Raw genomic sequence first — 21,515 nt, 5'->3', positions numbered from 1 at the left:
CCCTGCTTGTGCATGCTCTCTCTCTCTCTGACAGATAAATAAATAAAATATTTTTTAAAAATTCTAGGGATGATGATATAGCAATTTTCACTTTCAGTTGGCAAAATCAAAAAGCGGGATGGTAAAACCAGGTGAAGATGTGAGGAAACCGTTACTTTCACACATATTCATTGAGTGTGTTAATTGATACAGCGTTTGGTGGTGGCAGTTTTGCAATGTCAAAGTTGATCCAGAAACGTCACTTCTGGGAATGTAATCTATAGAAAAGCTCACAGAAGTACACAAAGACAAAAACGTACGTGAATGATGATTGCAGCATAGTTCCCAACAGCTGACAACTGGAAACAAACCACGGAAAAGAATGAGGTAGAGACACAGGTCCTCACGTAGAGTGTTCCAAGACGCAGTCGAAAGGAAAAAGGGCCAGTTACAAAAAAGCGTGTAGAAAAGGATTCCATTTTTGTTCTGTGTGAAAGAAGAAAAATGTGACGGCATATACACTAAAATGTAAATGCTGGTTGTTTCTGGGAGTTGGCGTCTGGGAGCACCTTCCGTCTCTACCTTCCGTGTATCTGTCAGGTTTGATCCCAGATGAAAGGTAAAGTAAAAATAGTTTTAAAAAATCACAGTACGAACATCACTTATGTAGTTTTCTTGCCAAACATGTTAGTTCTGAATCTAAACATGAGGAAACAACCGCATAAATCCAGCTTGTGTGATGCTCTGCAAGAGAGCCAGCCTGGACTCCTCAAATTTATCGATGTTAGGAAGAATGAAAAGGGGACTCTTCTAGAGTAAGAATAACTGAAGAGAGCCGACAACTAAGGGCAATATGTGATTCTTGATTGGATCCTAAATGCATAAAAAAAAATTATAAAGAGGGGTGCCTGGGTGGCACAGCGGTTAGGCGTCTGCCTTCGGCTCAGGGCGTGATCCTGGCGTTATGGGATCGAGCCCCACATCAGGCTCCTCCGCTATGAGCCTGCTTCTTCCTCTCCCACTCCCTCTGCTTGTGTTCCCTCTCTCGCTGGCTGTCTCTATCCTGTCGAATAAATAAATAAAATCTTTAAAAAAAATGATAAAGGAAGTTTTAAGACATAATTGCCTTGGTGAATCCAGGTAAAAGAATAGCATTTCTAGAATGATATTTTGGGAAATGCTAGTATAGGAAATGCCCCATTAACTGAAATGTATTGTACTCCTTTATGCTAGCTCTTCCCATGGATACATTATCTCATTTAATCTTTGTTATTTATTGGGAAAAAAAGATGGTTTCCTTTTGAAGCTAAGATTATTACTATGATTGCTGAGGGATACCAATACATTCAATTCTAGAATATCTTACTGAGTTATAGATTTCCAATCGGTGCCTAGATGCCACCTAGGGTCTACTACAAAGTTAGGGAATTTCAAAGCTGGAGGATATCTTTGATGTTACATGGGATCAACCCTTATCATTTTACCAAAGAGCAAAGGGCCCTAGATGGGTGAGGGACTTACCATAGTTAACTCAAAAGAGCACTGGTTTTGGAAATCTTGCCCCTAAGTTTAGAATTTATACAATAAAACCATTAAGATGTATTCAACACTTGCTAAACATCACCAGTGGAGTCGGCATCATAATGGCCTGCCCTGAGATGAGCCCCTTCTGCATGGAAAGAGGCTTACCACTGAGGGAGGAATTGTATGATAATCCTCAAGGAGCAAAGAGCCTCAGACTCCCAGCACTGTAATAATGCAGGCAGTCTGCCGAGTCCCGGCCGACCCAAGACATGCCCTTTGCTTGACTTTTTTATTACATAAGAAAGCACAAGGAGTTCAAGCCAACACTTTTTTCTCCCTAAAAAAAAAAAAGAAAAGAAAAAGAAAAAAGAAATGACCGCTTATGGAAGATGGATAACAAGAGTCCTGAGTCCTTTACTTCTCTTCCTGATGAACATTTCCTCGCAGCACATTCCCAGCAGGACTCATCCCATCTGGTAGAATGATGGAAGAGAGATTAAATCACTTTTCCTTTATAAAATGTGCAGATTGACGTTTCCCATTTTCTATCTCTCTCTGAGAATCGTCTCCTGACCTGCACAGCAGAGTTCAGGAAATCAAAACGTTCTTCTCCTTGACTGGTTTATCAGGAAAACGATTCCCCTGACTGGCTTATGTCTGCTCCTCAGGGGCCAGTGGAAGTCCCACACTGGTGATGGTGACACCGTGACTTCTCCTTGCGGTGGGCCAGATACTGGGGGCAGGGCAGGCAAAGGGCTTGAGAGGGCACAGGGAGCCGCAAAGGTGTCCAAGGCCAAAGTCTGCAGAGGTATGCAGCGTCTACGTATCTGGAAGAACACATGCAGTGTGAAGTCCGGAGGCCACTGAAATTGGAGTTGCTAAGTTGAGGGTGTGGATATGAACAGAAGTGGGCTTGTAGCCCAGGCAAGTCAGGACCGGGCAAGAGGGTCTCTGGAGGAAGCCCCAGATTCCAGCTGGCAGGTGCATCTCACCACGTGTGGTTGGCGGCGCCTGGTGTTTTGAAGTGACTGAAGTGGCCAGGATCAGCGCACCTGGAAAAGCCACTGGTCCGCGAACAAAACTAAGAGCACCAGGGTCTGAGTTAGGTCTGAAGTGAAAACTGGATCCCGACATCCAAAGAGGTCAATAGGGTGTAAAGTCAAGGACAAAGCCATTGTTGGTCCAATAAGCATGTTTGGCAAATCAAGGGAGGAGCAAGAACGCCAGCGTGAAGCCAGGGAGAGCAGGCGGCCATGGTGGTCAGTGTCTGAGGAGTGCGGTACAGCGCTGGGGTGGGAGGGGCTAGAATGATTCCAGGACTAAGGAGTGGATGGGACAGCCACTCTTCATTCTGTTCCTGCACTCTGAATGAGACATGGCTTGTGCCATTAGAAGTACCACCAGAACTTTCTGCCGTAGGCTTGAGTGGCTGGTATCAAGATGGGCAAGTTCATGAAACGCTGGAAGGTGGTGCTGGTCCTGGCTGGATGCTACTCCGGACACAAAGCAATCATCATGAAGAATATTGATGATGGTACCCCAGACCATCCTTACAGCCATGTTCTGGTGGCTGGAATTGACCGCTAGCCCGGCCAAAATGACAGCTGCCATGAGTAAGAAGAAAATCGCCATGAGGTCAAAGATCAAGCCCTCTGCAAAAGTTTATAACTATGATCACTCATGTCCACAAGGTATTCTGTGGATATCCCCTTGGACAAAACTGTCATCAACAAGGATGTCTTCTGAGACCCTGCTCCTAAACGCAAGGCCTGACAAGAGGCCATGGTCAAGTTCGAGGAGAAGTATAAGACCGGCAAGAACAAATAGGTCTTCCAGAAGCTGCAGTTTTAGATGTTTTGTTTCACTCATTAAAAATAGCACAGAAAAAAGTATCACCAGCATGACTATAGTTAATAACACTGTATTACATATTTGAAATTGCTAAGAGAGTAGATCTCAAAAGTTCTCATCACAAGAAAAAAATTTTGTAACTATGAACAGTGACAGATATTAATAGACTTATTGTGGCAATCATTTTGCAATATATATTTGTATAAAATCATTACAATTTCATATATTGAAACTAATATAATGTTATATGTCAATTTTACCTCAATAAAAAAAAGGTAGTACCAGTAACTTTGTTTACTCTGTTGCCTTGCAATTAATTGAGAATATGAAGGAGAAAAGAGAACTTTGCTTATGGGGAAGAATATGTTTGTGTTGACAGAAAGTACTACTGGGGACTTGCAGAATTTCAAACACACAGGCATTCCCAAGGGAATATGCTGGGGCAGTAGGATGTGGGGAATATGGCCCAAAGTTGTTCTATGATCAGCCATACTGAGTTCTCCAAGTGACTGGTTAGGGACTATGGGTCTGGTTGAGGCGCTCTCTCTAGAAAAATCTTGTAAGAATGCACACATTTTGGGGAGGGGGGTAATGTTAACACACTGGAGAGTCCTAACAGCTCAGTTCAGATACATCTATGCTTATGCCTGGAGGGAATGGAATGAGGCCGCTAGGGAGCTGGGAAGGCTAGTTTCCCCGCACAGATGCCTGAGGACACTGGGCACCCACAGGGCGGGGGGGAAAGGTAGAGTGAACTGTGGGGATGGTCCAGCATCTGCACAGAGAGGAGGGTAGGGAACGGGGTCCAGTTTACAGGATGCCAGTATACCTATCTTTACCCCAACTTCAGCCACACTAGGTCAACTTTTGTCTATCTTGCACATAGGGTTTCTGGGATTTTCTTTCATTTGGCTTTAGACCTTTTGAAAACCATCACCTTATATCAACCACACTATGGGCTGTCCATGTTCTTGGCTCTGTGCTGGATCTATCTTGGTTATATCATGTAGGACACCCTCCTCAAGGAGTTCCCAGTCTCTCTGGAAATTCCAGTTTTATGTAATGGTATAAAGGGGAAAACCAAATAGGGTGGGACTTAAGTGCTAAGTGATGTGTTGGGGGTACAAGTGACTCACAGATTTCAGGGAAAAAAAGATTCCTAGGTTTTAGGGGGTAAGGAGCCACGTCAAAAGATATTGAAACCTCTACCTGAAAAAAGCGATATTTGTGCAGAAGTTTAAAAGGAGGAGAGGATTTGAGTGAGTGGGGAAGGCATTCCAAGCTGTGGGGAGAGCCTAAACAAAGGTATAGAGATAGGAACACTCCAGGCCAGTTTGGGAAACAATAAATAGAGAAAACATATGGATGACTGACAGTGTTTTCCATTTTTTAAATTACTTATTCAGACAATATCCTCAGCAAGAACAATTTCCTGTGGTTTATAAATAGGTCCCAGTTATTTTAGTGGAACATAATGCTGATGATCATTCATGGAATGTTCCACAGAGACTTTAGTTTTCTGAGGACCAGGAGAAAATGTATAAATGTGTAAGAAATGATCCAGAACATGAAACACCATTAATAAAAATTGAATACCAAGTTTATGCAGAAATTAAGGTTCCTAACCAGGTACTTGGATTTGTTCCTGATTCATGATGCAAAGTGCCCAAGGCTTCAGATGACATGTACAGCTCTGGATATGAAAGAACGAGAATAGGAATGGGGGATAATAAAACAGGGACAAGAGATGAAGTCATTTGTCTGAGCTCATAGGATGGGTGGTGGCAAGGTTATAATTCAGGACACCAGTCTCAAGTTTCCTTTCACCCAATATTTCCTACCCAATTCCGAAACCAAAAAGCCACTAGGATGGTACAGAATCCCAGTTCCAGTGATTCCTAAGATGGGAAAATTTTCACGAGGCTGGTATGTTTCATAGGTTCGGGATCTCAGTTGCCCATGCTTGAGAAACATCCCAATGCATATGACCAGGTTATAGGGTATGCAAAAGAAAGAAGATATTTATGTTCATTAGGTTATGCATGGATTTGTATTTTATTGCAATTAGCATCATTCTCAGCTTTCCTGTGCTGTTCAATTTTCAATGTGTTTCACTAGCATTTGTAGCTCTATTTTGTTTATTTTGGCCTAAGAAAGATTATGAGTGACTACATCTTTTTTATTTGTGTTTTTCCTTTGGGTTCCTCTTCCTATAGACTTAGGGCAAAAGAAGTGACGGTTATCCTAAATATTCTACCTTCCAGTCAGAGTGAGGGTAAAAGAGGGAGTTTGGACTTTACCCACAGCCTTGAGTCATCAAAATTAAGTTTCAGAGCAATAGGAGCAGCAGCAGCAAAGTACTTTGTTATAAAAACTTTCTTAGGAAACGTATCCAGCAGTTAATCTTGCCTATATCTGAAGAGACCCTATCAAACATCTCCAAAAGTATGAAATGGCACAACTACTAGTAATTTTACAGGTTTTTGCAAGAACTTGGAGTTGTATCTAAGCCTCCACCCACACCCCAGCTCTCAAAATAAGAATGAATGTTATGAAGTCGTCCTCTCATTCTTATAGTTGGGTGATTTTATGGGGTAATAAAACCAGCACCGACAGCATTTCTGGCCATTCCAATAATCCTCCCACAAATTAAAAAAATACTTCTAGAATTGAAAAGGAAGCTCCATTCAACTTATCAAATATAATAACGATTGCTTAGAAAAATGTCCTTTGACAGGCAGAATTTGTAGCCAGTAAAAGGGTATTATTTGCACAGACTGCTCAAGATTTGCAGAATCCTTTCTTAATGACAAAGGTTTTCCTTGGTTTACCCATGCCATATGTGTAAGTTTTACATTTCATGAGACAGTTTGAAGGAAAGGGTGAAGGTATTTATGTATTTATTTAAGACCAGGAGCAAGGTAGGGAATAGGGGCAGAAGGAGAGAGAGAATCCCAAGCAGGCTCCATGCTCATCATGGAGCCCAATGAGGGGCCCAATCCCACAACCCTGAGATCAAGACCCCAGCTGAAATCAAGAGTTGGACGCCTAACCAACTAGGCCACCCAGGGGCCCCGAAGTTATTCCTTTTGAACATACTCTCTTTAATGGTGATACCATAGCAACATCAGACTATAAATCACCAGCTAATCAGAAATTAAGTTCACAGGCATAACCTAAAAAGCATGGCCAGCATATACTTTTTAGTTCCCAACATCCCAACATCTTTACCTTGGGGCATGAAAGAATTAGAATAGAAATTGGGAGATTTCTGCTTTAGAAATCAAATCAGGTTTTCCCATTTTGATACATAAAACAAACAAGGACAAAAACCAAAACCAAAACCAAACAAAACATATCAGTTTTCTGAGATATGGAAGTTTGGGTAGCTTCTTTTCTGTGCAGTCCTCAGAAAGTAAGATTCCAGCACTCTTCATATTTAAACATTATAGATTTGTAAACAGTGTGTGTATGCCCAGCTGATCAGGAAACACAGATTTCCTTCCTTTCTTTCTCCAGTATGTTCTATTCAGGCTTTCCCAAACTGTATTCCTCCCAGCACCATTTCCACTGAATGTGACTTGAACAAAGGGCTTGGGAATGATGGGAGAAGAGAGCATCATGGGAAGATTAGTTTTAGAAATGTGAGACGTAACATCTACCTCTTGGTTGATTTATGAAGCATGCAAATATATTAAAGTCTCTGAGAAAATCTGCCATTAAAGTAAGGTCTAACTTTGTTTATCTTAGCATTTCCCAAGCTTCGTTGACCACAAACGCCATTCCCCTCTAGGCTACGCATGAGTATTCTGTGGGCTATATTTGGACAAATGTCAGCCTGTGCACAGGCACTGGCTTTCATCCAGACACAGGCCTTGGAGGCTCTCTTTGCCACTTGACAGCTTGGAGAGTCTGAGCAAGTTACCTTCCCACTCGGAACCCTAGTTCCCCATCTGAATTATGTGGAAAATAATCTCTCTCTTACATGATTTTTTGAAGATAGAGTATATGCTCAATAAACATTTATTTCCTTCTGTTTATAAACACGGTAGTATAAATCTTTCCGTGTTTCAACATGCATCCCAATATCCTCTCTAATAAGATTATCTTTTTCCAGTCTCATCTCCCAAGAACACGGGAAGTGTTAACACTGCTTTAGAGTCAGACGTGTAGAATGTAACCTTACTGTATGCCTTAGGCCTTGAGGCGAGTTATTGACTCTCTCTGCGTCTCAGTGTCCCCACCTGTGAAATGGGGATAATAATGGTACTTGCTTCACAGGTTGTGAAGAATTAAAGGCTAGTATTGATAAAGCACTAAGAATAACACCTGGCATAGGGTAAGTGTTTAATACTCTTATTAAAGCTACTAGTAGGACACCTGGGTGGCTCAGTTGGTTAAGCATGTGCCTTTGGCTCAGGTTGTGATCCCAGAGGCCTGGGATCAAGCCCCACATCAGGCTCCCTGCTCTGCAGGGAGTCTGCTTTCCCCTCTGCCCCTGCCCCCACTTGTTCTCTCTCTCTCTCTCTCTCTCTCTCTAATAAATAAATAAGATCTTTAAAAAAAACATAAAGCTACTAGTAGTCTCATTTTCTAATCATATGGTGTGCTCCAGCCACACCAGGCTCCTATACCCACAACTGTGCTCTTGCCTTTCCTCACCTTTTCTTCCCGGTGAAATCTTATCCATCCTTCCAGGCCTGCCATGAATGTTACCTCCTTGATGAAGTCTGTCCAGATTTTCCCTAACCAGGTATCTTCCTGCTCCAGGGGATCCCCTGTTCCAAGGGGCTTTGTAGTCCCCTCTTGGCTCTTACCCTGTTTGACTTTGTGTTCAATGAGTTTTATATTCCTGGAGGAGCAACAGACACACCCCTACACCCCCCCACATCCCCCCTCCCCCACTCAGCACTCAGTTGTGTGATCTAGCAGGTACAACTTCAGGCTGAGAATCTGTAAACCTATTCTGGTCCCAGGCCAACCACTCTGTAACCTTGGGCAAGCCACTTTACAGGAGCTTTGGTTTCCCCTTTCTTAAAACAGTGGGTTGGATTAAGCCCGCTCTAAAGCCACTTCTATCTCTACCTTTCTGTAAGTCCAGTAAACACCCCTTGGGCTGCCATCTAGAAGCCTGTGGAACTTCAAGGAAATAGAAGAAACGAAGTTTGAGCCAGAAATGTCTGATCAGAAATAGTTGTTTTCACCGTTTATAAAAACAAAAGACTGAAACAACCCAAATAAAGTGTGGCGTATCACGAAATACTATGCAGCTGTAACAACAACAACTAAGAATAAGGAAAGCTGATGAGAAATGATCTGTAGGACGCGTTAGGTGAAAAAAAGCAAGGTGCAGGCCAGTGTTTGTAGAATGCTCCCTGTTGTATGCTAAAGAGAGAGAAATTACAAGAATATGTATTTGATTTTGTTTATATATGCCTAAACAGACACGGGGCAGGTGCACAAGAAAATTTTAAAATGGTTACCTATAGGAAATGGGGTGGGGTATGGGGTGGGTGGGGACAGGGTGAGAGTGAAAATTTCAATGCATTCCTTTTAATGCCATTTTGATTATTTATTTATTTAGTAATTTTGACACCCAATATGGGGCTCGAACTCACGACCCCAAGGTCAAGTCACATGCTCTTCTGACTGAGCCAGCCAGGCACCCTTACCATTTTGAGTTTTTAATTACGTGAATGTATTGCTGAGTCAAAGAAAAAGTTAAAAGAGAAACCTCTGACTGTGACAATGACTTTTAACAAAAGCAGATGTTTATCTTATTTGTTTGCAGTTTTCAGTGAGGCCAAGGTTGAACTAAGGAATGATGTACTCATTTACTGTTGCCGCTCTGTACCGGAACATGAACCCCTCTGGCATGCTTGTCATCGGAAAGGTGAAACTTTGGCCGTTTAGGTATTCTTGGAGTTTTCTTCTCAAGGCAGCCATCTTGATTCCCCAGTTCATGGCACCTGATGCAGTGCTGCTTAGCAAACAGAGGCTTCCGTGCACCTGGGATGTAGCCGGTGGTCATGGGAAAGGTCTCGGGGTGATCTTTCTGGAGGATCTGGAGAATTCTATTGAGGAGGAAGGGAGGGGGCAGCCTAGCAAATTCTCAAACCCTCTAGGAAGGCGAATGAACAGAGGAGCAGAGGACTCAGAGCTCTGAGTCTCCTTTCAAGGATGGTTAAAGATGATAGCTAGCATCTACGCCCCAACAACTAAGGCGCGGTTCAGGGAAATCTTTCAGACTTTTCCAGCTTGCCCACAGAATCGACCTCCCGGGGAGCATCAACCTTCCACCCAAATGGGTGAAACGTTCCTCTCAAAGTTAAGTAACCCACCACTTTAAGAAACTTAGACCTGTAAATATTTTTGTTTCTACCACAGTCTTGCAGCCATGAGAAACCCAGTGTATGGCATTCTCAGCTTGCTTTGGTCCAAGGTCCCGTTCGGAGAGAATTGTGAGATTAAATTACTTGCAGCTGAGGCAGGCCCGCACTTAGCCAGCATCCCCGGCATCAAACCCCAGCACTCCCGCCTGGCCGCTCCTGGGAAGGCTTCAGAAGAGCTTTTCAAAGCAGACCTCATAAAAACAAACACCCCCACCACTACCCCCATCTCCTGTCCCCTTTTAAAAACAAACAACAATACCGCTCTGTTCGCCAAACACAGGGGGATTTTCTGTTTCAAGTATTTTTTCTTATTTCATATTGGCAGCACTTGTTAAGGAACCGATGACTTTCAAGTTGAATGAACTTTGAAACATAAGCACATAAGAATCTAGGTACTTAAAACTTCCTCAAACTTAGATACATCCTTACAGGCTTCATCTAAAAAAGTTTCTTTAAAGTTTTATTAAAATTATTTTAGTTAAAAAAACGATACCTTTGACCCCATATCTTGAGTCATTAAGTTTGCTTTTAAAGCTAGTAAGTAAAATATCTTAAGATCTTATTTCCCTTTTCAGACTTAGAAACAAACTTAGAAACTTGGGTTTGAATTCTGTTTTCATCACTTACTAGCTGTTAAGACCTCAGACAACTAACCCAATCGATTTGTAACCTCAATTTCCTCATTGGTAAAACGGTGTAATAATAGTATAAAAAGTACGTGTAATAAACAGAGAAGTAATAATAAAATGAGTACATGTACTTATCAAAATGCCTACAGATAAACATGAGTGACAAAAATAACAGTGTTAAAACAATAACAAAAAATTATTATTCCTTGGGGCTCCTGGGTGGCTCAGTCAGTTAAGCGACTGCCTTCTTGATCTCAGCTCAGGTCTTGATCTCAGGGTGGTGAGTTCAGGCCCTGCATCGGGCTCTGTGCTGGACTTGGAGCCTACTTAAAAAAATCTTTTTATTATACTTCTATCTCATCTGGGGGGAATGCTTACTAACCGAAATTGAGCAAATACAGTATTTTCTCTTTTTATGATTCTTTAAGGGTTCCAATTTCAGTCTTAAATAAATGCTTATCATTAAAATTGAACTCTTGTTTGGTCTAGCCTGTGTATAAAAGAAAAAACCCAAGAGGAGAACCCAGCGTGCCAACCATGAGAAGCAAGCAAGGAAAGAATTTCATTGCCTCCACAGCTGATGTTCAGATAGTCTTAGTGTTTCATCGTCACGCCCTGAGAAGGAGATATAGCCTTTATGCTGTGACTGGGCATCCGCACCCACTGAGAATCTGAGGGCATAGGATGGGAAATGAGGAGAGTCCAACACCGGAAATATAATTAGGGGGCAAAGCAGACAAGATCTAATCACTTAATCCAGACCCAAGGGTTTCTCCTCGAACTAGTGGCATGTTAAATTTTTCTGACCTCTGTGGGGAAGTGATTTTTCTTTTTCTCTTTGTTGTTCACCCATCAGCCTATGAATTTCGGCAATTTCTCGAATGAATTCTAGGCATGAATCTAGCCCACTTCTGGAATCCTTTACATAGGGTGGCAAACTATGTCACATTGGTGGGGTGGGGTTATCTTGATGCAAGGGTCCTCTGTTATTGCCAAGGTCATCTTTGGACTTCCGAAAGAATGACACCAGTCATGAAAATACTAGCCATGTCTGCCTTCTGCTCACAAAGAGCACCATGGCTTGCCACCCACAGATGCCAAGGCCATTGTGATGGAAGCGCTACGGAAAGCCTGGACGTTGGAAACTTGACCTCACTTTGGATTCTTGCTTGGTAGCATATTCCAAATTCTAGTTGCTTTTCTTCAGTTTTCCTGAGCCTAAATAGTGAGGATGCCAGTTATTGGAGTCCCCATTGACAATTTCTGGAACAAAGTTGTCCAATAGAAATAGAATGTGAACCACATACGTAATTTAAATATTTTGCAATAGCCTTATTTGAACAAATAAAAAGAAATGGCGAAATTAATTTTGAAAATAGGTTTTATTTAACCCGTTATATCCAAGATTATATCATTTTAACATATATTGGATATTTTAAAAATTGAAATATTTTACGTCTTTTTTTTTAACCAAGGCTTTGAATCTGGTATGTATGTAGATTTCATGAAATTTAGAGTTAAAGCAAGTAGATTCAAATATACAAGTTGTTCCAAACATAGCTAAACATTTTCTAATGACTGAAACCAAGAGCCAATTTTTAAATTTAAATCTCACTTCATTAAAATTAAGTCAAATTAGAAATTCAGTTTCTCTGTCACTCCAGCCACATTTCTAGAGGCTACTGTATGGGACAGCGCAGGCTGAGAAGATGAAGAAAGAGTGCACAAAGTTTTATGGAGGGCCAACACCCTCAGGGCTCTTCCCACCCTCATCCTCAGTTGGTACATGCCGAAGGGAGGTTCCAGCAGCCCGCCCCCCTCATTTCTTGTTTGTTCCCAACAATAAAGACTCAGAATCACTTTTGTATTTCTGTGGTGGGATAATTAGAATCAAGCCGTCTGAAAATAGACAAGTAAAATAGTCAGCTTATACATGAGAGGTAAATTGTGACAAACCCTTTTTCAAGAGGAGCATGTAGGAAAGTTTTAAAGAACATGCAGGGATGCCTGGGTGGCTCTGCTGGTTAAGCGGCTGCCTTCGTCTCAGGTCATGATCCCAGGGGTCCCCCATCAGGCTCCTTGCTCATCAGCGAGCCTGCTTCTCCCTCTGCCTGCTTTGCCTGCTGCTCCCCCCTGCTTTTCACTCTCTCTCTTTCTCTCTGACGAATAAATAAATAAATAAATAAATAATAAGCAAATAAATAAAATCTTAAAAAAAAAAAAAAGAACATGCAGAAGCTCATTTACCTGATCTGACAAGTGGTTGGTTGTTAATTGAAAAATGATGTTAAATGAGGACTAAAAAAGACTTTCACTTTTGAATTATAATTTTTTTTTAAAGATTTTATTTATTTATTCGACAGAGATAGAGACAGCCAGCGAGAGAGGGAACACAAGCAGGGGAGTGGGAGAGGAAGAAGCAGGCTCATAGCGGAGGAGCCTGATGTGGGGCTCGATCCCATAATGCCAGGATCACGCCCTGAGCCAAAGGCAGACGCTTAACCGCTGTGCCACCCAGGCGCCCCTTGAATTATAATTTTTTAATTGAGGTGAAATCCAGATAACATAAAACTATTTTAAAGCAAACATTTCAGTGGCATTTAGTATCTTCATCATGTTGTGTAATTACCACCTCTATGTAGTTCTAAAATACTTTCATCACCCCCAAATAAAATTCCATACCAATTAAATGGTTATACCCCATTCTCTCCCCTGCTTCTACCCCAGTCCCCGGCAACCAACAACCTATGTTCTGTCTCTATGGATTTATCTTTTCTGGATATTTCATATAAACAGAATCATATAATAAGTGACCTTTTGTGTCCGTTATTTTTTTCCCCCACATTGTAACATGTATCATTGCTTCATTCCTTTTATGGCTGAATACGATTTCATTGTACATATATATACCATATTTTGATTCATCCATTGATGGACATTTGGGTTGTTTCTAACTTTTGAATATTGTAAATAGTGTTATTATGAACATTTGTGTACAAGTGTTTGTGTACCTGTTTGCAGTTCTTTTGGGCATATACCTAGGAATGGAATTGCTGGATAACATGGTAATCCCATTTAACTTTTTGAGGAACTACCAAACTATTTTCCATTACATCTGCACCATTTCACATTTCCACCAGCAATATATGAGGCTTCCATTCCTCCACATTCTTGATGATACTTGTTACTTTCTTTCTTTTTTAAAAAAAATTAAAGCCATCCTAGTTGGTGTGAAATGGTATTCAGAATGGTTTTGATTTGCATTCCTCTAATGACTAATGATGTTGAACATATTTTCATGTGCTCAAATGCCATTTGTATATCTTCTTTGTAGAAAATTCTGAGTCCTTTGCCCATTTTTGAATTGGGTTGTTTCTTTGTTGTTGAGTTGTAAGAGTTCTTTATATATTATGGATACTAGACCCTTATCAGAGGTGTAATTTACAAATATTTTTCTCTTATTCCCTAGATTGCTTTTTCACTTTCTTGATAATGTTTTTTGATGTACAAAAGTTTTTAATTTTGATGAAGTCCAATTTGTCTATTTTTATTGTTGTTACTCATGCTTTTGGTGCCATAGCTAATAATTTATTGCCTAATCCTTGAGACATATTTTGAAAAAAAAATAGACTTTTATCTGGAAAAAGACATAAAATTTTACTTTACTTGAAACTTATAAATGTACATTCGCCTGGTAACCTGTTGATAGTCAAAGGGTTTCTTCCAACATGTTTACTGAGTGAAAGACCACTTTGTTTTTGCATAAGCCAAAGCTATCTGATACACTTTGATTTCTTTTAAGTTGACTAAGAACTTAGAGACACTAGCAAAGCAACTTGACTCTGGGTATTTCGAGGTTTTTATAATCTCCACTCCTCCTTAAATTTTATTGTTATCTTGCCCACCTATAATTTGATGGTAATATTTTTAGCCTTTAATCAGACATTTAAAAATATGCAACTTGGTTATCACTGAAAGGAGTCTCTTTGCACACTCGTATTTAATTGATTTATGTAATGTTTAATTATATGTATAATTATTAAGTAAAATAGGTTCAATTGTCATAACTGGCATAAATAAGTTTGGGAATAAACTCCATTGACTTGGTAAATATATAGCACAATGGTGGGACCTGAAAAATACAGGTGTAGCGGAGTATAGCCTACTGTCAGAGTGTGCTTGTGTGCCACGGACATCCGTCAATAGGCTCACAATACAGAGGGAATGGACAGTGTAATCCAACAAGTGTGTTAACTGAAGAAGAGTTAAGAGAGCATTTACTCTATTATTCTAGAGGTCTCGATTTAGAATTATTTAAAACATTTTTATTTTTATTTTTTAAGAACATTTTTAAAACTTGTGGTAACATATATAACATAAAATTAGCCATTTTTTTACCCTTTTAAGTGTACAGTTCAATGACATTAAGTACATTCACATAGGTGTGCAAACATTACCACCATCCATCTCAAAGAACTTTTTTTTTTTAATGATATTATTTACTTATTTGACATCAATAGCAAGAGAGAGCGAGAGAGCATAAGCAGGGGGAACAGCAGAGGGAGAAGGAAAAGCAGGGAGCCCAATGTGGGGCTCGATCCCAGTTCCTGGGATCATGACCTGAGCCAAAGGCAGACACTAATCGAATGAGCCACCCAGGCAACCCCACAAAGGACTTTTTCATCTTGCAAACAGAATTACTTTTTAATAATATGCAATGCCAAGCACACAGCTCTGATATGCTATCTTCTAAGAAGATACCAGTGCCATTTAGTAGCAGTGTGAACTTGGGCAACTCATTTAACCTACTGGTGTCCTCAGTTTTCTAACCTATAAAATGGGGTTAATATCTACCCCACAGAAGTAACAAAAAGGACAAAAATATATCTGCTAAAGCACTTTAAAAACTAGAAAGCATTTTACAATTTTTATTTATGGTTATTTTTATTAGTAGAAAATTTGAGAATTGTTTCCTAGAAAGCCAAGGCTACTCATTCTCTTCATTTTATAAATATCATTTCTACATATTTAGGTTATTCAGATTTATCATCATACATTTATTTTACTTGTTTGTTTATTGATTGATTGACTTTCATCCTACTAGAATGGAAGATCCATGAGGGCAGTGATTTTCTTACTGTTTTGCCCATTGCTCTATTTCAAAGCCTAGAACAGGTTAAGGCATATTTATTTCTTAAATAAATGAAAGAATGAATTATTTTATACATCAGTAAATGTGTTACTAGTGCTCAAAAACTATTCATTCATGATATTGACAGCTCAAACATGTAAGTCTTTAGGCTTTCTCAGTGCAAAATTAATATGTGTGAAGCCCCAAATAGAACATTTCTACTATGAGGAAACTTCCCAGACTAGTTCAGAGTTGACAGGAAGTTAAGATTAGGAGTAAACAGAGATGAAAAAAAAATTATTCAAATTTTCAAAATGTGTTCTAAGTTTAAAATTTTAGGCTATTATCAAAACAATAAAAGATGGGTTTTAATTCAGCTAATTTAGTGTAACCAAGGAAATACTTTAAGTGTCATTCTTTCTTTTCTAAATAAAACAGGCAGGCAGCACTATTGTTTATCAATATCTGGTTTCAAGTGTAGCTATGTGACTTGCTCTGGCAAATGAAATGTGAGTGGAGGTAACCTTGTGTCATTTCTGGGTGGAAGTATTTAGTTGCTGGTACTTAGCCTTCCATCATGATCTTCCCTTAACAGTGGAGATTGTAGAAGTACCTACTGACATGGAGAAACCATAATATTCAAGTATTCTGGAACACTGAACTGACACATAGGAGACAGATTCCTCACAGAGTCTCTTGGAACCACAGTTGATTTTATATAAGCAATAATTTAACTTTCGCTGATTTGGAACTTATGTATTATACTGAAATTTGGGAATTGTGTATTATAACATCATAACCTAGTCTATAGTGACTAATATATATGTTGATGTATTTTCCCCTACATTTTGAATGGAAAATTAAAATAATTTATATCCGAAAAATTTTGTAATAAAGTACTATTTCTATGGGAGACAAAGCCATATATAATCACGTGGTTTTAAAAATGGAGAGCAGTACTACAGTATGTTACAGACATATCAATGAGTTCTAGGTTCCTTTAAATCATCTTGATTTCTAATGTGAGGAAGAACTTCAACAAAGCTGCTTCTGAGATATTCGAGAATAATTCTTTTGAGTTATCCTAATTACTAAGGCTTTTCCTCTTTTTCTAGATTCTTGCCTTTCACAGAAATATATGCCTTCTCCAATAATCTCTCCATATTTAGACTGTCTTTTTTGACCTGTTACTTTTTCTTGGCCATCAACTGGACTCTCCTAGTTGATGATTTTTTTTTCCACCAAAGGGTAAGAATTCAAAATTGTGAGGTATTTATAGTGTATTTATAGTGAAAGTCTGGTGAAAACTCAGGTATTTATAGTGAAACTCTGAATCCTTGCCTTTTACATTTTTGGAATACTTACTGGCACTTTATTAGAGTACCTTGCTAAGGTTGTGTGTGGCCTCCCTTTTTGAAAGAAATTTTTAAAAATTAAAAGGGAGTGGAATGGGGTAATGGAGGTGACTCATCCAGCAAATGAAGAGTTAGTCAAGTACTATTATCTGTGATAAAGGAAGCTGTTACGAGTCACCATTTCAGAGTAACACTGGAAGAATTTAAACAAGCATTTTCCAGAATTCCCATTGTTTTCTTTGGTATTTCATTAACATTGTGGGTGGGGAGGTGCTGAGGGCCATGGTGCAAAATAAGTGAAAGGGAAACAACTTTCATTCCTGGTGGATTTCCTGCATTACCTAATGAGGGCAGCCACTTACATGTTGATTCTGTACAATTCAATTCAACAAATATTTTTTGAGCACCTCCTAAGTGCCTGCTATGTACAAACTGTGGACAAACAGACAAAAGAATCCTGTCCTTGGAGAGTTCACCTTCTGGAGGTGTGGATCAACCCTCTGAGAAAAATGCTCAATTATTCGCCTTTCTCAATATTTTTTCATATATATCAGAAGCAAACATTGGTACAAACATTCAAACTGATGGTGGAACACTAAAAGGAAGAGTCAGCATCACTTTGCTGGAACAACTTCATTTACATTTATTTAAAAATATTCATTTAAACATACATGTAAAAAATACAAACTCATCAGCCCTCAGGTCTATTGATTTGAGATATAAGCATGATCTAAACTATTAACCTTTTATTTCTGTTTTGTTCTGTTTTTAAATTCATGGTTGAGGGGCAGATCTTTAGGGAGAAAAGCCTTTGGGCTTTTTTAATCGAGAAGGGCCCCTCTTCCCTCTGAAAGCTTACAGTGCCGCCGCCGTTGGGCACCTACAAGCAGGCAGAACGTCAGTTTCCCTAGACTCTGCTCTCTAAAGAGCGTTTCTATTCGTGGACACGGTGATGACACCATCTTTTCTCCCCAGCAGTGGCCGTTCCAGAATTCCTACATGGCCTCGGGGATTGACTGGGTGGGCAAACTGGTTGAGAAAGAGCATTGGCACTTGACAAAAACTCGACAAAGCGTCCGGTGTCCATCTCAGGACTTGCGGGTAGGGGCAGAAATCGAACCCTCAAGCCATCGCGGGGCTTGCACTGAAGCTTGAAGGACCCCACTCCGCAAGGGTGGCTTGGGAAGAGCACCCGGTTTTAGGTTAAAGTGAGCCAGAACGCCCAGAGGCAGGAGTTGGACAAACCACTTGTAGGGTCTGTTCGCACCTACCCGGAGGGACAGGGTGAAGAAGCACTCACAAAGGGGTGGGCGGGGGAGGGGGTAGATTTTGACTTCACCGAGTAACAACTCCCTGCCCCAATCTCTCAAGGTTTCCCACGGAGAGGTCCCTGTCGCTCTTCATCAGGCTGCGCAGAACCTATAAGGCATCAGCACCTAAATTCTAAAACCAAACCAACCAAACCACGTTCTAAAACCTCCCACAACACTCTCTCCGTAGCGTTCCAAACGCAAACATCGCGGGCGAAAAGAGGCTGCACAAATCACGTAGAAAATTAGGCTGCCCCTTTGCAAGGCGATAATCAAATTAGCCTCAAATTAAACGTGAAATTGGCCCTCGCCGGCTGTGGGGACAAAGCCCCCATTGTCCCTTTGCCCGGGTAGCGGCGGCGGCGGTGCCCACCCTGCCTAGGCCAGCCCTGGTGGGTCCCCGCGGCAGAGGACGAGGTCGCCGGCGGGCCGGGGCAGAGCCTGGGCTGGGGAGTGCGTGGACGCGCCCGAGGTTCGGCAGGCACGCGCAGCAGGAGCTCGGTGGGCGCTGCGGGGCTCCGGGCAGGCGCCGAGGGCAGGCGAGGGAGGAACCGAGGGAGGGAGGAGCGGAGAGCCGAGCTGAGTGTGGATGGTGTGCGGGAGAGAGCGTGTGCGCGCGCAAGTGTGCGCGCTCCCGGCGCCCGCGCGCTCCCTCTCCCCGCCCCTCGCCCCCTCCCTGGCTGCTCCCTCCCCTTCTCCCCCCGCCCGGCGCTCCCGCCCAGCCCCCGGAATCAGTGCAGCTGTTGCCGTGCAGGCTGCGGATTCCTCCAGTCCCTCCCTCGGCCGCCTCTCCGTCCGGAGCGAGCGCGCAGCCCCGCGCAGCAGCGCCCACCGGTCCCGTCCTGTGAGCCCCGGCCCCAGCCGCGGACAGCCCCGCGGAGTCGCCTCCCGGCCCACCCGCCCGGCCGCCGAGGAGCGGGAGGAGGACGGGACCCCGGCGCCCCCACCCCCTTATCCGCGGGAGGTAGGTGGGGGGCCTAGGCAGGAAGATGCCAACTCACTGGGGCTGCCTCCCGGGTGGGCTCCTGGGCGGCGGGAGGGCAGGAGGAGGGGCGCGGGCCCAGGCCCGGAGGACGCCGCTGCCCCACCGCTGCCCTGCGCCCTGGGAGCGGCGTGGGGGCAGGGAGGCTGCAGAGCTCGGGCGGGGGCGGCGCGGGGAGCCTGGGTATCCTGTGCTTATTAGTACGCGGGCTATGCGGGCAGAGGTAGGCAGGCTCCGCAGTGAGGCGAACGCAGCTCCCCTGTGCGCACCGCGGCCGCCCAGCCTCATCCTCGGGCGCGGCGGCGCCGATTCCTCCTCCCTGTCCACTGCCGCCTCCCTCCAGCAGGGCGCAGCTGCCCCTGGCGCGGGGGTGGGTACTGAGTGGGCAGCAGGGAGGGCGTATTTTCGGGTGCCCTCCCTGCGGCCGGGGCTGGTAGGAGCGGGGGCGGTGTTGACAGGGCCCGACTCTGCGCGTAACGGTACGGGGGATGCGGCCAGGCGTGGTCCCCGCTGCGCCGCGCTGCAGCTGAGCCGGAGGCGGCGGCCCGGCGCCCCCCCCCGCCCATCCTCGCGCCCGCCCCCCGCCCTCACCGCCGTCCTCACTCTCCCAGGGCTGGGCGTGAGCCGCCTCGGGGCGCGGAGCCGCGGCGGCGCCCGCCCTTCAGCTCCAGCCACCCTCTCTTCAACAGGTTTGTACCAGCGCGGGGACCCTCCGGGCCGGCCTTTGGGGGGTGGTGGGCTGGAAGCCCCTCTCTTCCTCATCCTTTACACCACGCCCTCGGCCCTCTTTTTTTGGGGGGGAGCCTTCCCTTTGTTTTTGTGAGAGGAAAGATGCCAAGCGCCTGCCGTCAGATGGGGAGGGGAGTGTTGTCGATGTCAGTATACAAACGAAGTCCATTATTTTTCCCATCAAAAGCCGGGCCCCAGAGCGAGGAGAGGGCGAGTGTGGGGGTGCTTCAGCAGAGGAGAAAAATGGATACGGTGGGTATATTTGGGCGGGGATGTGCTTTTTTGGCAAGATGGATGGCTCCCAGTGCCCTCGCCGTGATGCAGCACAATGCAGCAGTATCGCAGCCTCCCCTGGTTCTCGCTGCCGGGGTTGGCACGGCCACTCGGCGCCTGCGGCCCCCGCCCGGCCCCACCCAGGCCAGGGGCTGCCCTTGGCCGAGGCCGGGAGCTGCTTCTACCTTGTCATGCTGCTTCAGCTGGATGTGGCGTCTGGAGGACCAGGTCACCTAGCCGTGGGGGGTGGGGTGGGGGGAGACTGCTGTTTGGGGTGACCCTTCCCGCCCCGCGGGTCGGGCAGTGCTCGGACGAAGGGGCGTCCTGCAGCGCTAATGCAGGCTGAGGGAGCTGGCCTGCGGCTGCGGACGGGAATCTGATCTCCGACCGAGGGACCTGAGCCGTAGGGAGGGGCTGCAGGGAGGACAGGCCCGGTGGTGTGCGGAGGCAGTGGTGCAGTCAGTATTGGGAGTCGCAGTGCTTTTCTGTGCATTACCCATAATCTGTGACTACAACCCAGCTATCCATCGATTTCTTCATATGTGAAAAGTTGATTAATAGAAGCTTTACGGCGATAACATTACAGTACCTCTGTCTTTGGTTAATACTAAGAATATGCGTTTTCCCTATAGGAAACCATTTTTTGAAATGAAATGATTGATGTGTTTTAGTTCTTATGTCTCTGAGACATTTTAAAAAATATTAACATTCAGTAAGTTGTTTTAAAAGGAGCAGGTTTTTGGTGGATAGTAAATTGTTTCTTTATCCGTATTTGCTTTATTTTTATCATTTGCTTTTTCTGTAAATGAAGCAGTTAGAGATTTGGATTCTTTATTACGGATTATTAGGTAAGTGGGTGTCATGATTGTTGGTAAATTGGTATTCAGATTGATTTAGCTAGCCACGTTAAGTATCCAGTCATGACTAATGGGATTATCATGGTAACTGACTGCATTTGTATTTGTTTATATGTATTTTTTGTGTACATATTTTTTGCAGATGTGGCTGGGGAGAGGGGTGGAGAAAGGCAGACCACCAAGGCCTCTGTGACTGGTATCTGGTTAGAAGGAGGTGATGATTCCCAATGTCCTCATCTGTTTAGTCTGGGAACACCGGGAATTTCTCTTCTAAATGCCACTTCTACAATTCATGTATTCAATGTGGGATGGCAAATGGGACATCTCTAAATGTCACCTCTTCTAAAATGTATATGTGAAAAAGGGAATTTCAGTATGCTAACTGGAAGGGAAGGTCAGTGTTTCAATGCAAGGGCATATCTACTTTTATTTTTTAAAAATCTGATGAATCCAGCATTTGATTTTATATGGCTCTGTAGAGTAGAACTGAATGTAAATTGTGT

At 43.2% G+C, this 21,515-nt stretch overlaps 1 protein-coding gene and 1 pseudogene across 1 annotated transcript; one reads left to right on the top strand and one right to left on the bottom strand.

Moving 5' to 3' along the window:
* The first annotated feature begins 2,234 nt into the window (after positions 1-2,234).
* LOC103671263 lies at positions 2,235-3,354 on the top strand (annotated as a pseudogene).
* A 15,814-nt stretch (positions 3,355-19,168) lies between these two features.
* Positions 19,169-19,915, bottom strand: LOC121101068 (basic salivary proline-rich protein 4-like). The gene has a single exon (XM_040623713.1). The coding sequence runs from the start codon at positions 19,913-19,915 to the stop codon at positions 19,169-19,171; it is 747 nt and encodes a 248-aa protein (XP_040479647.1).
* Between the last annotated feature and the right edge of the window lie 1,600 nt (positions 19,916-21,515).

The sequence above is a fragment of the Ursus maritimus genome, unplaced genomic scaffold (genome assembly GCF_017311325.1).
Source record: "Ursus maritimus isolate PB19 unplaced genomic scaffold, ASM1731132v1 scaffold_6, whole genome shotgun sequence".
NCBI classification, from domain to species: domain Eukaryota; kingdom Metazoa; phylum Chordata; class Mammalia; order Carnivora; family Ursidae; genus Ursus; species Ursus maritimus.
The sequence above is the reverse complement of the archived record's forward strand: the minus strand, read 5'-3'. Positions and strand labels throughout refer to the sequence as shown.